General features: G+C 42.7%; 1 protein-coding gene across 12 annotated transcripts in view; it reads right to left on the bottom strand.

Moving 5' to 3' along the window:
* CTNND2 (catenin delta 2) overlaps positions 1-17,117 on the bottom strand; it is a 937,699-nt gene that overhangs the window by 405,002 nt on the left and 515,580 nt on the right. For 7 of the 12 annotated variants that reach the window (XM_039468167.2, XM_039468169.2, XM_074387220.1 and 4 more), the window contains one exon: positions 6,426-6,996. The exons of 4 other annotated variants lie outside the window; for them this stretch is intronic. In XM_039468167.2, the coding sequence (XP_039324101.1) occupies positions 6,426-6,996 (571 nt within the window). Of the gene's footprint in view, positions 1-6,425; positions 6,997-7,518; positions 7,536-17,117 lie in introns of those variants that run through there. One more of the 12 variants, XM_074387253.1, reaches the window with a different exon arrangement.

Below are 17,117 nucleotides of genomic sequence, written 5' to 3'. Positions count from 1 at the left end.
ACAAAATAAATGTCTGATTACCATCTCTGTGAGTTCTGGACCTGTAGGCAGATGAACACTATTAGTCTGGGCTTATGTACAGAGGATGGAAGGTTTGCTGAATAGGTTTCCTGTCTGACTTCCTGGGAATTCAAGAGAGATGAGCTTGTACAAGGCCACTCAGATGTGGATTCCCTACTATATTATGCGGTCTCAGAATTCCAGAGGGTAAGTGGCTGGCGGAATAACCGTTGTGTTGCTGGGAGCAGGAGATGCTGTGTGGGAATCAGCCTGCACTCCCCAAGTGTGTTGGGGTGTAGGATGTCAGAATGCGCTATGCAGAAGGGAGACTCACATTACATTGATTCTAAAGATGGTCAGGGCGGGACTGGGTTCCTAGCACAAGAGCTTATGAAGAAGGGGCTGGAGCCCAAGGGCATGGTCAGCAGGGAAGGCAATGACTCCCTGTGGTTGGGACAGTGCCCCAGTTAGGTCTAGTTTGAAAGAACCCCCAGAAGCTCCCGTTGAGAGCAAGTCAGCTTTAACTACTTTGAAAGGTTAAAGTTGATGTATATCACAGGTTGATCATATTCTAATTAGTAAATCTACACTGGAATTTTTTAACTTTAAGTGATGGTGGGAAAAACTAAATATCTAGCACTAGAGTGAGCAGAATGTTCATGAGAACTGCTCATGCTTGTGGACAGCAGGGGAAGATTAGCTTTTGGAAATGAATTGAAAGGAGCAGCAGGAGCCAGATCACATGTTGGATTTTGACCCCATCCCAGGAGCTGTGGACTAAATGAACTCGCTCACGACCTGAGAAGACTTCAGGTTTCCTTTGAGAACCTGACTGCAGAGATTGCGAAGCTTTCATCTAGGATTAGGCTTTTTCCTTTTTCTTCCTTATATTAGGTGTATCTGGAAGACTTGACCAGTCAAGGAATGGATCTGAAATCTCTGAACAGTCAAGATTCAGCATTTATGGTGCACGATCCACTCTAAATACTGAGTTTTATGTCCATTTGACTGGGGAAAAGCTAAACATGCCTTATCAAATTCCTCTCCGTATTAGGTCAATTTTCATTTAGATCATTGGTTCAGAGTCTCCATTTCATTCATGTAAATTTTACCTCAATAAGTTTCGATGTTTGACTTTAATGCATATTTACAACTCATATTTCTTTTCAAAACAGGATTAATTTAGCTATATCCTGAAAGTGAAAGGATTACGTTTTTTTCTTTGTAAAAGTGAACAAAAAATTGGTATTGGTAAAGTCACATTCACACATTCAATAGGATGTTGACAATTTTTTTAGATGTTATTACTTTCTTTAAAATCATTAGTCACTTAAATAAGCTGAAAACTTATTTTGCATTTCTACATCCTTTGTATTTCTCTCCACTAACACAAAAATATACTACCTTTAACTATGTATCACTTACATTTAAGGATACAGAGATTCTTGAGTGAAAGTGACCTATGTTCAAATCACATCCCTATCATTTCTAGACAAGTAACTTTGGGCAAGGATATTATCATCCATAAGCCTCAGTTTTCAAATCTCCAGAATGGGGTAAAAATCATGCCTGCCTCATTAAGTTGCTGGGGACATGAGATTTATTAAAATACATTTAACTTAATTTATAAAAAATTAAATTAAGCAAAATTTGGGTCAGGAAAAATATAAAAAAGTAGGTTATATCACTGATCTAGCATTTTTTCTCAACCATTTGGAAATGATAACTTTTGTATCGTCCCATTCAAAACAAACAGGAGTTTTTAGAAGCAGTGAAGGACTCTTTCACTGGCTTCCAATGTGATTCCCTGTCCATTTTTTTCTTTGTAACTTCAGCCTCCACACACTTCCCAGAAGAAAGTTTCTACCAACCAAACATGACTACGTCAATTGTCCCTTGGAAAGATAAATTTCTAAGTCCATTACCTTAGAAATTTAATGCAACAGCCTTATCTCCCTCTGCGCCATCATTTCTCACCACCCCCTAACACTCTGTCTTTGCTCGAGAAACTCTGACTCTCTGTGTTTTTCCAGAGATTCAGAACTCTGAAATTTCCGGTCAGACCTTCTAACTGAGCTGCCAGTTGTCTTCCCCTGCCTCCCCGCACCCCCCACATACCTTCTCAACTCTGACTTTGCTCTGGCTACCGTTTCTTTCTACTTCCTCCTTTACAGCTTTGCTCTGGGACCACCTCATCAAGGAAGCATGCCGGGTGCACACTGAACCCCACTGCAAGATGCTCCGCTAGCTTGCTCCCATAGTAACTAGCTTCTGTCTCACTCTGCAGTGGCTTTAACACTGCCCATTCCTGTGTTTGTTCCGAAACTAGGTCTCTCGAAACCAGGGGTTACGTTTCACTCATCTGCATGTGCCCAACACAGACAATGACACGTTTTGGGATTCAATAAACCTGCTTTGTGTCTGAAGCAAAGGTGGATGACTTCTTCCTTGCACACTTAAGGTACTATGGTAGGTATTAGTAAATAATATGAGTTAACTTCTGTGGAGCCAGAAAACATGCTAGTACTTTCCCTATGTTACCTTATTTATGTGCAAAAGTACATGAATAGATACAATCATGACCCCTTTTATCAGGGAATAATTTCAAGCTGGAGAACCACGAGTCCCCCAGCCTTAGGGAGCTCCACCAAGGCAGAGCTGGGCTTCCACTCAAGTAGCTTTATATGAAAAAAAGCAGATACAACTGTTTTTTTTAATAAAAGAAAAGACATTTTAAAAACTATCCGGGTATCTTTGGGCTGTGATGACTTAACACGTGAGAAGTTACACTCTTTGGTTTGAATGTGAATCGTGGTATTTTCCCAGAGAGTCAGAACTCTGACATTTCTGGTCAGACCTTCTAAGTCTTGGCCATCAGGAAGTGCAAACTGTGAATGTGTGTTTCCTTACCAAGTGCCCGCTATAATCAATGACCTGAAACCCTCAGCTACAACTTCTAATTTCTGGAAATGTTTTCTTGAGAAACAAGAAAAAGTTGAAAAAACTCTAACCTCCATATATCCAACTTTCTACTGGCCATGTGCCCTTTGTTTCTGACAGATATCACCTATGCCAAACGAAGATCTTAGCATTTACCAGAACCATTCCCAGACCACCCGGTGCCTCTGCAGCCCACTCCATCTCAATCGATGCCGACTCCATTCTTCTGGTTGTTGGGTGGGTGGGTGGTACTTTCAGTTCTCTTTCTCTAACCATCATCGCCTAGTGCATGAGAAAATCTCAGTGGCTATACCTTATATATACTTACAGAACTCTAATACATTGTCTTCCATAACCTCCAATGCTTCCATCTTGACCCAAACGATAATCACCTCTTGCTTAAATTACTGCAATCACCTCTCAACTGACATTCTTGCTTTTGCCTTTGATCTTGATAGTCTACTCTCCAAACAGCAGCCCAAGTGACCCTGTTTAAAACTACATGAGAATGCATTACTCCTCTGCTCAAATCCTCAGTGGTGCCCATGGGTTTAGTAAAGCCAGCATCAAGTTCTCCACAAGACTTGTAAGGCCTCTCTGACCTGGCCTTCTACTCCCACATTGCTGACCTCAAGTCATGTGTTTGCTCTTATTCTCTCTGATTAGGCCCCTGATCTCCTTGCTATTCAGCAAACATATCAGCATACCCACATTTCTAAGTCCTTGAACTTGTTGGTCCTTCTGCTTAGAATATCTTCTGCCCAGATGGCCATAGGGCTAGCTCACTCACCTACTTCAGGACAGATTCAAAGTTACCTTCTGTGTAAGTACTGTGTACTAACTAATGGCACCACTGGAATCTAAAAGCAAACTATTGGGTACTAAGCTAAGTACCTGGGTGACAGGATCAACTGTACCCCAAACCTCAGCATCATGCAATAAACCCAGCTCACAAACCCACAGAGGTACCCCCGAATCTAAAATAAAAGTTGCAAATTATATATTAAAAAGTCACTTCCTAATTAGAGCCTTTCCTGGCCATCTATCAAAAGTATTTTGATGATTTTCTATCTTCCTCATTTGAAACAAGGCCAGGGATTTTGGCTGGTATTTTATCCCTAGGATCTAAGTCAGTGGCAGTACATAAAAGGTGTTTAAAAGTAATTATAGAAGGTGGCCAGGCACGGTGGCTAAGGCCGGTAATCGCAGCACTTTGGGAGCTGAGGTGAGCAGATCACTTGTCAGGACTTTGAGACCAGCCTGGCCAACATGGTGAAACCCAGTCTCTACAAAAGATACAAAAATTAGCCAGGTGTGGGGTCAGGGTGTCTGTAATTCCAGCTAGAGAGGGTGAGGCAGGAAAATCACTTGAACCCAGGAGGTGGGTTTCTGTGAGCTGAGATTGCACCACTGCACTCCAGCCTGGGCAACAGAGTGATACTTTGTCTTTAAATATATATATATATATATATATATATATATATATATATATGAATTAGTGAAAGTCACTACCTATCCTATATCCACCCTTCCTATTTATCAGTGACAAATCTGCAAAATCACAATCCTGAAATCCCAAAACGTGTTTTGCCATCTTGACCTAACTGTACTCTTTCACCTAGCAAACCAAGTAGCTCCCAACTTCAGAGTGCCTTGTATGATATCAAGCACACAAAATCAGACATGGGGGTCTCAGAGTTCCAATACTCCTGATCTCTCAGAAGCATGAAGTTTGTCCCTTATACCTTCCCTGGACAACCCAAGGGCAACATAAGCTATTTTTACAAAGTACTTTTACAGCCCCTCTTAGACACAATGACAGAAGGAGCTGTTGGCGCTACTCTGCTCCATTCACACTCCCCTAACCTCTCCACAGGTATCTGCAGCCGCACGGCCGCACTCTCGATTTCTTCTGAAACGATAGAGTAGAACAACCAAAAGTCTACACATCTCACCTGTGGGAAAAAGCGCTGGAAGCTAAGACTCCTTTCTTTCATGAGGTACTTGTAAGAAACGAAAAGACCTCTAGCAGGCCACCTGGAGTCCCAGTACGTCAGTTTCCTCTTCTCTACAGTGGTGGGTGTGGCTAAGAAGGGCGTCATGGAATCTGGTAAGAACGCCTCCCATCTCCCCCTTCTGGACATGATCTGGTAACTTATTTTACAAAATCATACGCATGAAGTTTCAGTACGTGTTTACTCGCCTGCTCTTCCAAGCAGATCGCTACTCCTGAGTCCCTACAGCATAGAGATTTTGGTACTCACATTGGGTTGGCACTAATGATTGTCTACCTCAAAAATTCTATTTGAGAGAGAAGCTGTGAGTGAGAATATTTTCATTTCAGTAAACGTAGCTAGCATAATTTTGTAGGCAGTGGCACCGCAGCCTGCATTCTGTTAGGCCAGGCCAGTCCACAGTGGCAATTACTGTGCTGAATTAAAGAAGTCCTTGGCCACCTGCCTCGTGCATGCAACAAGTTCCTTTTTTATCCTGTTTATCTTCACAGTCATCTATTTGTGTCAAGAAAGGAAACATATGAGCGGAGCATCTGTTACTAGAGTGACACAATTACCAAATACTTCTATAAGGGAAAAAAAATCCACAATAAATCCGGGTTAGTTGTCAGGTGTTTCAGAAGACAAAACATTAGTCTTTCAATCATGGTGTCTTGTTTAAGCTGAGCATATGGTGCCAACAGCAGAGAAGCGCCAGCTCAGCCTGGTCGCTGACGGGCATAACAACCACAGAAATGTCACCTCCTCTAAACTGGCAGAGGAAAGCAGGTTTCTCTCCCCCCTGGCCCAGCCCCTCCCTCCCTGTAATAAAGCAGGTACAAATTCAAGGGACATCATTGCTGACTTTGTCCCAAGTGTTCGGACACAAGTACATCCAATGACAGGTACCGGAGAGTCCTTTAGTTTTCCCACTGTCTAATTTAGCAGAGATACAAGCTAAATAAATACAAGCCTAAACAAAAGTCATAATTCAAGGCAATTCATTATTGGTTATTTCCCCACTACTATTGAAAACTATGCAAGCTGAATGTCTAATTTGGGAAAATCCCTTCTTTTTCCACAATAAAACACAGACAACTTACAGGTGACCCTGTCTATACTGCAACTGTTACTTGTTTGGCTTTTTTTCTAGATAACCATCAACAGGTCTATGGGATGTTTTCCTAAATGTGTCTTACATGATTTAGTCTTTAGAATGGGGAGAGAGGCAGAGAGAGAAGAGAGGAGAGCAGAGAGTGAGGCAGGTGTTAGAGATTGAGACACCACATTACTCCCAAAGAGCAGTCACCGGCAAACTGCAAGGAAGACGCTGAACTTGTTCCAGGGAAGCCCTGGAGTTCTCTATCTCCTGCCACTACTTCAAACCTGGCGGACAGCGCGCCCCGCTTCACTTCTGCTGGAGCCCGGCTGCGGCCCCGCGCCCCCGCCACGCGCCCGGGTGAGCCGCGCCAGGTGGCAGCGAGCCTTTACCTGCCAGGCTGCCCGGCCTCTGGAGGGTGGCCGTGGCATACAGCTCCTGCGAGTGCTTGCTGTACTGCTCGGACGCGTGGACCAGGCGCTTGGTGGGCGACAGGGTGGCGTACGTGCCGATGGTGGAGCTCAGCTGGTGGATGGGCGAGGAGGAGATGGTGGACTGCACGGTGGGGGGCGAGGTCACGCGGATCGGGGACAGGCCGGCCGAGGACACGACGATGTTGATGGGCGAGCTGGTGCTGTAGGACTTGGCCAGGCGGCTGGGCGACTGCTTGGGCGAGGAGCCGCGCGGCGCGGCGTAGGTGGCGCCCTCGGGGGCCGAGCCGCCGCGCTGCAGCTTGGTGGGCGAGCCGCCCTGGGGCGCGGCCAGCGGGGAGCCCCCGCGCGGCGGCGCGGGCAGCGTGGAGCTGGAGTAGTAGAGCGCGGCGGCGGCGGCGGCGGCGGCGGGCGGCGCGTCGGGCAGGTGGAAGGCGCTGCCCAGGCTGGGCGCGAACGGCTCCCGCGGCGGCGGCGGCGGCGGCGGCGCGGGCTCGGGCCCCGCCAGGTGGCCGGCGCGGCTGGTCGTGCCCTGTGCCCGGGAGAGGAGAGAACACGCGCACTTAGCGAGGGAGAAGAACCCGGCCCCCCCGGCCCAGCCCGGCCCCGAGCGCGGGGAAACACCCGGGACACCGCGGGAGCCCGGCAGCTTGGCGAGCCCAGCTGCGCTCGGGGCGGGACGCGAACCTGCGCCCCGGCCTCTCCTGGGGCGGGTTTCTGGTCCCGACTCTGGCACAGGCCGGCTGACTACTGGAAGGAAGTCACGTTTGACAAAAGAGACCTGTGTTCGCTGACATGTCGATGTTATTTCGGGAATAGCAGAAGCATCGCATTAGTCACGTAAAGATTTTTAAAGGCCCCCCGACAGGGTAATCATGATCTCCCTGGACGCGATCGAGATGTTAGTTTTAATGAGAAATTCGAGCAGTAAATCTTCTTCGGTGCCCACTTCCCACCCTTGCCTCAGGTTATTTCACTGGATACACTTTCTACCTCTGAGAATAGTCCAGTTTATACTTATCTGGAGAACATCAAGAATAAACATATTTCTTACAGTATATTCTGCCGCTATTGTCGCGTGGATTCTTCTTTTTGGACAAAGAAAAGTTAAACGGAGGGAAAAATATTAAGTCAGAATGAATCCGCTTGGTCTTTTCAGCAGTTAAAAAAAAAAAAAATTCTAGAGGAATCAGAGCAATTGGAAATGAGAACACGAAAAAAGCCTCCCTTTTCTAGATTTTAACACTGAGCTCCCAATCTTTCAGCATCTTTCTCTCTCTCTCTAGCTCCCTTTAAGAGCCCCCTGCAGCTGTGTCTTCAAACTGAAAGCCAGTCTCCTCTCATTTATTTACAAGAACACAAAAGACAACAAGGACTGCGGAGGAGCTGGAGAGACAGTTGGAGGGGAAAGCACTTTCCTTGAATCTGGTCCAGAGACAAATTTGCATTCGAATGAAAACACTACATTGTCAACCACTTCTGGGCAGGAGGTCTCAGACCTTCCAGGCTTTCCCGGGGGATCCTACTGGTGTGAAAATGGGGTAGGATTGTACCCTGAGTTGGAGAGAAGCTGGGAAGGAGGGTTTTGAAATGAGGGGTGGGAGGTGAGTGGGGAGGAGGACTCGGGAGAGATGGAGAGAAGGGAGGAAGAGAAGACTGAACAGATGCTAGCCATTAAAAGTTTCAATTATGCCTCTCCACCCGTTTTGGAATAGCAACTGGCAAATAATAGACTGGGCACTTACATCTGCACATACACAGCCATTCCAAATTTTATCTGGGATGTCAAGTTCATGTGCAGAGCTGAGGGAGTTAATTGAACAATATTGAAATCCTGTATTAGGAGGAGCCTGGCATATGAGGTAGATAAAACACTTTGGTGAGAGACATTCTCTATGCAGTGTGTATGTACGTGTATTTATGTAGGGTGTATATATTTTAAATATTCTCAAGTACACACAAATACACATACAATCTATAAAGCAATTATGTTAACGTTTAGAGTGAAAGTAAAATGTAAGCTCCATTCAGTGACGTGCCTCCAGCAACTAGAACAGGGTAGAGATACCAGGAATATTTGTGGAACGGAGGCTACGAGGGTCTTATGTGTGGAGGATGGGGGACGAACACTGCAGATGTGGGTGTGCTTACTCTGAACCCCAGAAAAATAGTCCAGCTTCATCCAGAGTCATTGAGGGGCAGCTTTGATGCAATTTTGCTTCTCTCCCAGTGGGCAGCTCTGAGCATGAAACATATGTTCAATACACTGGGCTTCTCAAATCTAGCTGTATATTATAATCTCCAGGGCAGTTTTTTTTTTTTTTTAAAAGAATGTCAATAATCATGACTTACCATTGCCATTTAATTCAGTATCCCTGAAGGTGAGACCCAGGTATCAGGTGTTTTTGGAAAACTCAGCAGGTGATTTCACCTTGCAACCAAATGAGTCCCAGCTGCCCCTAGAGCAGTGGTTTTCAAAGGGAAGCCCCTGTTCCCGCAGCTGCAGCATCAGTGTGGAACGTCTTTTCAGCATTAAAAAACATTCTAGACGAGTCAGAGCAATCAGAATCATACCCCACTTTAACTCTGGGGGAGGGGCAGAGGGATCCGGATTTTAACAAGCACTCCCCCAGGTGATTATGGTGCTGCTCAAAGTCTGCCAACACTGCTCTAGAAGACACTTGGGTTTGGAGGGTCTGGAGTGGGCCCCAGAGTCTACATTTCTAACAATCTCCTAGAGCAGGCAGATGCTGCTGCTCTGAGAATTAGTGCTAAGCTGCGGACATTTTTCTTCTGAAGCTCTACTGGGGTTCCCTATCAACTGGGGCCTGAGTAACACTCAGGCATGCAGAACACAGCTGGCAAGTGATGGAAAAGTGTCTGACAAAAATTTCTGAAAATCCTTCCCACAGGAACAAAATGAGAAGAAAGAACCCTTTCTCTAAGGTCTCAGGAGTACTCTCTGCTCCCTGTTTACAACAAAACAAAACAATTTTGTTATATCTTGGATATGTCACATTAACAAAACCACCACAGAGTACACTAACGATGCGATGCCATTAACAAATAGCATAATTTTTAATAGGTATTAACCAAAGCATACAAATGTAAATGAGAATAATATTAAGTCAGTATTCATTCTAATATCTAAATATTAGAACAACATGTATCCTGTGAAAATCTTAATACTCTTTACAAATATTTTCTTTTTCTTGTCACCTGTCAGCACATCTAGTGTCAGGAGTACTCAGTGCTCAATATGACTGTCTCCTACGTTTCCTAAATGAATCCCAAATCTATAGAAGTTTTGAGAACTGCCACATGAGCTGTAGACATTTTGACAAGCTACAGCAACCATTTAGAAAGTCTTTTAGATATTACAGGATCTTGTGAAATTGTGCAAATCATGTTGGCATGAGAAAATAAAAATAAAAATAAAATGTTATATACTATTTAAGATAATAAGTGGTATTTCCCACTACGTACTAAAATGCAATTCCAAAAATGCCTCCTGAATCCATTTGTCTACAAAGCCACCATCAACTAGAGAGTGTTCTCAGGAGCACCAGCTACACTGGTGAGTTACCAGCATTGCTTTCTACACTGCAGAGAATGTTCTAAATCTGTACTGGTCAATATGGCACCACTGAACACATGGGCCAACTGACAGCTTGAAATGTGGCAAATCAGCTGAGGAACTTTAGTACACACTTCATTTTAATTAATTCAAAGAGCCACATGTGACTAGTGGCCACCTTCTTGGACAGTACAGTTGTCTAAACTCCTCTACAGTTTATAATAAATAATCCAGGGGTGATATATTCCATTCCAAAGGCTTACAGAGTAAAAATGCCTAAGAACTATTCTTTGGCTAAATAGAGAAATCTGTTTTGTAGCATCATTTCAATAAAAACAAAATTTGGGGAACCTCTTTCCACTTTTGTGCTTATGCTTTCTTTCATTACCTAATTTGATTTAGTAACTCTTAGCCAGTTAGGGATACCTGAGGCTGCTATTCAAGCCTGCTGCACAATCATAGGATAGTTTATTACTACCCATCATTTCATTAGAAATAGTAGAAACACATTTCAACACTTACAGAATTGTATTCACTTTAGTGTCAGAAAGTTCAATTCTACCTTAAAAGTATGTTAGCACTCTAAAACTGCAAATCTAATTTTAAAGTTAGAATTCAAGTAAAGTTTTTTTTTTTTTTTTTTTTTTTTTTTTTTTTTTTTTTTTTTTTTTTTTTTTTGTAAACTGAAGACTACTACACACTGCTTCCCTGGGGATATTTGGAAATGTGTGTGTGCATGCAAAGACAGTTTAAATAACTTTTTTATTGATGTGTAGCTCTGAAAATAAAAATAATGATATAACAAATTTAGAAATACTTGGAATAGATTAAGCCCCAACCTTGGTCACCAATCTAGGCTGTTGGCAGAGACAATTCTTGACTCGGTCTTCATTCTCAGCTCTTTGGATCAGTCTCAGCCCAGAGGGATACTTCATTTGTCTTTCCCACCCCTTCAAAATAAGAAACCCATCTATGAGAAATGGTTTCTCATAGATGTTCACAGATAAGCAACTCCATTAAGGAGATGTTCTGATTAAATAGTTTGATAGGCAGAGTATGGCGCACCTTCAATATAGTTCAGTTCTTGCTTCCCTTATGGACAATGTTCAAGAAAAATATGGAACACTAACTCATCAAAGCTATTATAAATTGTTTCATCTGTATACATATGTTTCAGATGAATCAGGTTTAGGATATATTCGAGGTCACACTTTTTACATTATATTGTATATGTGTATATACTTAGTGGTATATTGAGGCCTGTGTAATTTTAGATGCATTTATACGTACTCTATAGAACTGCTTAAGGGGAGGATGTATTTATGAAGTGTAGTAGAAAAAATATTGAAATGGGAAGTTAGGGAATACGTACATTATTCTAACAGTCATTAATTAACAGTACTCCAGTTTGATGCAGTAATTTACTCACTGACTCAATAAACCATTAAAAATGCCTACTACAGGCTGGACATCCCTACTCTGAAAATCCAAAATCTGAAATCCAAAAATCCAAAACATTTTGAGCACTGACATGAATGCCAGAGTAGAAAATTCTACACCTTTGCTTTCTGATGGTTTAAGGTATATAAACTTTGTTTCATGTACATTACTTAAACTGCTGTATAAACTTACCTGCAGGCTATAAGATATATATGAAATACAAATGAATTTTGTCTTTAAACTTGGGGGGGTTCATCCCCAATATATCTTATTATGTATATGCAAGTATTCTAAAATCTCCCCCCAAAAATCTGAAATCCAAAACACTGCTGGTCCCCTGCATTTAAACAAGGGATGCTTGACCTGTCTGCGCCATGTACAGATGAAGAGTTTGTTTTTGAAGAGTTCTCAATACTTCCCTTGTACGGAGTATTTTACTTTGATGTTATTTTGGAGATCTATCAGTATATTTTCGTTTGTGCAGAATACTACCTAGCTCACAATTATGACACTGTTCTTGGGGAAGTAGGAGCCCCTGAGAATACGGCACTCTTCAACAACAAAGTGGAACTGGTCTCAGTGCTGAGCACATTTGCTTCCAGATTCTTTCATGCTGAATCTTCTATGAAGGGGGTAGGAATGGCAGAGGAGTCACAAGGGGACAATTCTCAGAGCTTGAAAATTTATTTAATCCTCATTCTTTGGGGATCTAGCCGTGCAAACAAAACAAAACAAATCCCCCCAAGGCTTCTATCCAGTTAACAAGAGACTTGACAGCCTGTAATCTCTGAGGAATCTTGACTTCCAATCATGAGTAAGCCCTGTTACTGAGCAAAAGCACATTTTATAAAGCAGGCCCATGATTTATGAGAAGTCCTGTGAAGATGCATTTAGACTTGCCAAATTTCCCTAAATTGTCAGCAAGTCCCCCAGTTCTGGGACAGGAGGCATATTTGCCCAGGATGCTGGGCAGCCGGGCCGACAATGTCAGGAATGGGAAACTGGAGGCCCTGTTTTGTGGCTTCCCTGAGTCCAGCTTAATGGGATCAGCAGTCTGCTCCCCCACCCACTGTATTCATCTCTTTCTATTTTCCTGGGATTACAACCAGACTGGCAAACCTAGTTACTAATGATGTATTCCTTTCCCGGGTAATGTTGGTCGGTGGCACCTAAGGTCACCGCAGGGAGCAGTACCCGCGTGCAAGCACAGGGTTATGACAGGTGCATCTGGGGAGCACATTCAAAGGAAGCCACAGGCCACAGGGCCAGGGCCACAGAGGAGTCAAAATACATGAATGTGGCCACAGACTGTGGGAGGAAGAAATTGGAGCTCACGTGTGAGGAAGCTGTCTCGATGCAGAGTGGTTTAAGTTGTGACATGGCCACGAGAAAGTAAAAGCAATGACAAAATGTACTCCTTCCATGTTAAGAACGGCTGGATCAATCCTGCCTAATAAAAACCAGGGCATGGCTGAAAGATGACATCTTCAAAGAAGTCATCTTTCTCCTGAGAGCACTCTGGTAATGTAACTGAGTCACAACAGCTCTGTGCTGCTGATTAACTGTTTTGAGAAACTGTTGCACTTTCCTAGTGTAACTTTGTCTAGAGCTTTGGGCTTGTGCACAAAGACAGACAAGGCCATTTGCTCTCACAGCTTTGAAACATGAAGACATCACTAACTCCAGAATGCAAACAACTGTATTTAGTACTGTATGAAATGTTCCCAAAATATAGTGCAATTAAAACAAAGCTACATCCCCAAGTAAGTTGTGCGCCTTGCACTTACTCTCTGGAATGCAACGAATTTGCCTGAGCATGCCCACCGCAGCTCACAAAATGCTGAAAAATTTTCTTAGCAACCTGTCTTCCAAAAAGGAATGCCATTCTTTAATTCCAAAGGAAGAAAGTCTTGGGACTGTGATAAAAGTTTGACATTGAAAATAGCTAAATAAAATCATCCAGGACCTTGTCAGATGATTCTCTTGAGGGGTGCTGGTTTTGGTTAAAGCTTTTGGTAAAAGCTAGTATGTGACATAAGCTCCTATGTGCAGTTTATACACCTTCCCTGAAGTCGTCACCACTGAGATCATTACTGTCGGTAAGTAAAGACGGGCTGCGTTTACTTAGTGGTGATGTCCCACAGACGCTGAAAGGTGGTGTCCAGAACAAACTGAACTTAAGTAACTGAAAAACCAAGGTACTTTGGAAGACATTCCTTTCCTCAGATGGGAACATCCCAGTCAAAAGACCCATAAGAGCAACTATATCCCTGGAAATAATAAGAGAAACTACCCTCACCGCTTTCTCTCTGCCCAAGGGTCTCAAAATTCTGAAAGAGGGGAAGAGAAAGAACAAGAGAGAAAGCAGGAGAGAGAAATTTTGCAAATGATTTTATCTCTGCCACTGCAGTTAGGAGGAGATGGGAAAGGACTCACTTCCCCAGGTCTCTAAGTCAGAAGGGCACACATGGTGATGTTGATTTTTGCATCCTTGGGTACTGATTTTTCCTTCCCTTTGACCCCTCTTTAATGAAAGTTGATTAGGATCATTATTAGTAAATGCTCTGAAAAGCATTTCATATGTTCATATGGCCATTCTGTGGTCTACCAGTGGAAGGAAAACAGAGAAGAAAGAAATAAAACAATGACATAAGTATCCTATAAATTTATCTTAAAGAATAGGTAATGAGAGATTTTTTTGATAGCAATTCTTTCTTAAAACCTACATGAGCACTGGCAAAAATATACTACACAGAACTTTATTTCAGCAAAAGGCTCATTTAATATAACTGTAATAGCCCAAATATTTGCTTGGAAGAGAAAATGTTATATCAAAACACATACACACCATCCCTGCAATGAGAAAGGTTTCCATTATTGAAGCCAAACTAAATACACTTATCCTGGAAAGAGAAAATAGAGAGAAAAGACTTTAAAGCAAAGCAAGGAAGAGGGATTCACAATAGATAGTCATCCTAAAACCATCTTAAAAACAAATACTGTGCCACTTGTCTGCAAATATGCCAAGGAAAATATGTGAAACTATATGAATTCTCTTCTAAATGTTGCATAATGTATATACATTTAAAAATCTCTGCAATTTTTGTGTTTTCCAAATTTATTGGTGACTTTTCTCTGCAAGTTTTACCTACCAACAACTTCTTTCATAATTAAGCAGACAGAAGTGAAGTAATACTGGCTGTCTTTACCATCCCTTTTTTTTTTTTTGAGATGGAGTCTTGCTCTGTCACCCAGGCTGGAGTGCAGTGGCATGATCTCGGCTCACTGCAACCTCCACCTCCCGAGTTCAATTTATTCTCCTGCCTCAGCCTCGTGAGTAGCTGGGATTACAGGCACGTGCCACCATATTCAGCTATTTTTTGTATTTTTAGTAGAGACGGGGTTTCCCCGTGTTAGCCAAGATGGTCTCAAACTCCTGACCACGTGATCCACCTGCCTCGGCCTCCCAAAGTGCTGAGATTACAGGCGTGCTCCACTGCACCCAGCCAACCATGCTTTTTATTCAACACTCAGGACATAGGTGTTTACAGGGAACCTTGTTCTGCCTTCAACTTCCCCACCCCCTTGGCCTTCACATCCACTTGACATGAGTGTGCACCAATAAGCAATGTTCCAAACACAATGAACACATTTCCCACTGAAAGAAGTGAGCAGATGGTGTATTTATGATTATGATACAGCATTAATGAGGACTTTTAAGACGTAAAAGTCAGCACAACATTAAATAGATAAGCCAGATCCAAAAGAAAAGGAAATTTTGTTTCTCAAAGGGTATCGCTTTTCTAGAATACTTACCACTGTTCAGTTTTATTTTAGAGAACTATCATACAATTCTTAATTTCTTACACCAAGTAGGTCATTTCCCTAAGATTGCAATTGTGTGCACTGTTCAATTCTATCAGAGAATATGCGAAGAGTTTTAAGTCTTTAGGCTTGTGTACTCCTTTGCCAGTGCTCTGTCTACAGATGTATATTTTCATATTTCATGCGTAGTTTCTTTTTTGTTTGAGGGACAAAATGCTTGGTGAGATTATTTTATGTTTGGACATGGGCAAAACCAACATGTTTAGAGTTGGTTTTTGGATCATCTTTGCCGGAAGCTTTATATTTAGCATTTCATACAATCCAATGGAAATTTTATGTAAGTGGAAAGCAGGAAAGCCAAACTCTTTATCTTCTAACCCGCCCACAAACCTGTACAGAATAATTATAAAACATCAGGCTCGTGTTGGCAGAACCTGATGGATATCTGGTAAACCCTGGGTCAATTATGAGGGAAATGGAGGTAAGTCTTGCACTGTTCTCACTCTTGCAGCAGGGCAATCTAATAGGAAGAGACAGACTTAAGTGCAACTAACTATACGCTATCACTTCTTATATGACAGATGATGTTTGTAACACGTAAGGTAGGTCATGTTGTTCCTCTGCTTGAAATTTTCTACTGGCTCCTTACTTCACTCTTAGTAAACGGCAGGATCCTACCGATGACCCAGCTGGTTTCCCATCACCTCACAACTTCCGCAGCCCACTGTGGCCACCCTGGCATCCTTGCTGCTTCATCAGCATGTGGGCTGCCCCATGCAGGAGCCACTGCATTTACTGTGCAGAGGGAGCCATATGGCTTCCTTCCACTTCTCCATGTATTTGCCCAGAGGTCTCCTCAAGGTCCCTATCATGCTGCACTTCCCCATGCACTTTGGATCTTGCTTACCCTATTCTGTATCCATTTCCTTCCTACAGAAACCGTCACTTCCTAATGCACTGTGCAATTTACTTATTTGCTGTGTTGGTTTTCTGCATCTCCATCCCTGCGGCTAGAACAGAAGTTCCTTAAGGACTGAGATCATGTCTCCCTTCTTCACTTCTCCATCCCAAGCACAAAGGCTCATGCCATCAATTGGCACATGATAAACATCTTGAATGCATCACAACCTAGACACACGAAGGTGAAGGTTGACCTGGAGGAAGAAGGGGCTGTGGAGGAGTGACCTATACAACTTGTTTAGAGGCTGGGGTGGGAACCTGCAGCACAGCTGAGCAGAGTCCTGGCAGTGTGGAAAGGATACCTATGAATCCGCTCAGGTCACTTTCTAGAATAGCATTGGGATCTGATGGGAAGGATAGTCCACTTTCTCTCCTCTGGACCAGCTCCATGAACTCATCCTAAGTCTCAGAAGAATGATTTTTAAAGATTTTAGTTGGAGTAACATCAGAGAACAAATATTTTATGGCAATTTGGGTGACTTACAGTTTGACTTTTGGGCTGATAAGTTGGGGAATGCAGATTATGCACATATAATCAGGGCCTGTGGTAAATCCTGGTGATGATTGCTGAATAAGCATTTATTATGCCGAACACATATTTTTAAATACTGAAATTAGAATCTCTGAGCATTTATAATACTCCTTTGAAATTGCATTTAAATTTATGAACCAGATTAAAAAATCGTTGCTTTACTTTAGAATTACAGTTTTTTAGACAAAAAAAATAGAAGATTTTTGTATTGATTGATTACTGACCATACTTAGTTGGCCTGACATCATTAGCCAGAATTTGAATTGTATTAGCCCTTGTAGCAATTTATGATTACAGGATATTCTAAAAATTAACCTAG

The sequence above is a fragment of the Saimiri boliviensis genome, chromosome 1 (genome assembly GCF_048565385.1).
Source record: "Saimiri boliviensis isolate mSaiBol1 chromosome 1, mSaiBol1.pri, whole genome shotgun sequence".
Taxonomy (NCBI): domain Eukaryota; kingdom Metazoa; phylum Chordata; class Mammalia; order Primates; family Cebidae; genus Saimiri; species Saimiri boliviensis.
This window is presented reverse-complemented; position numbering and strand designations above follow the sequence as displayed.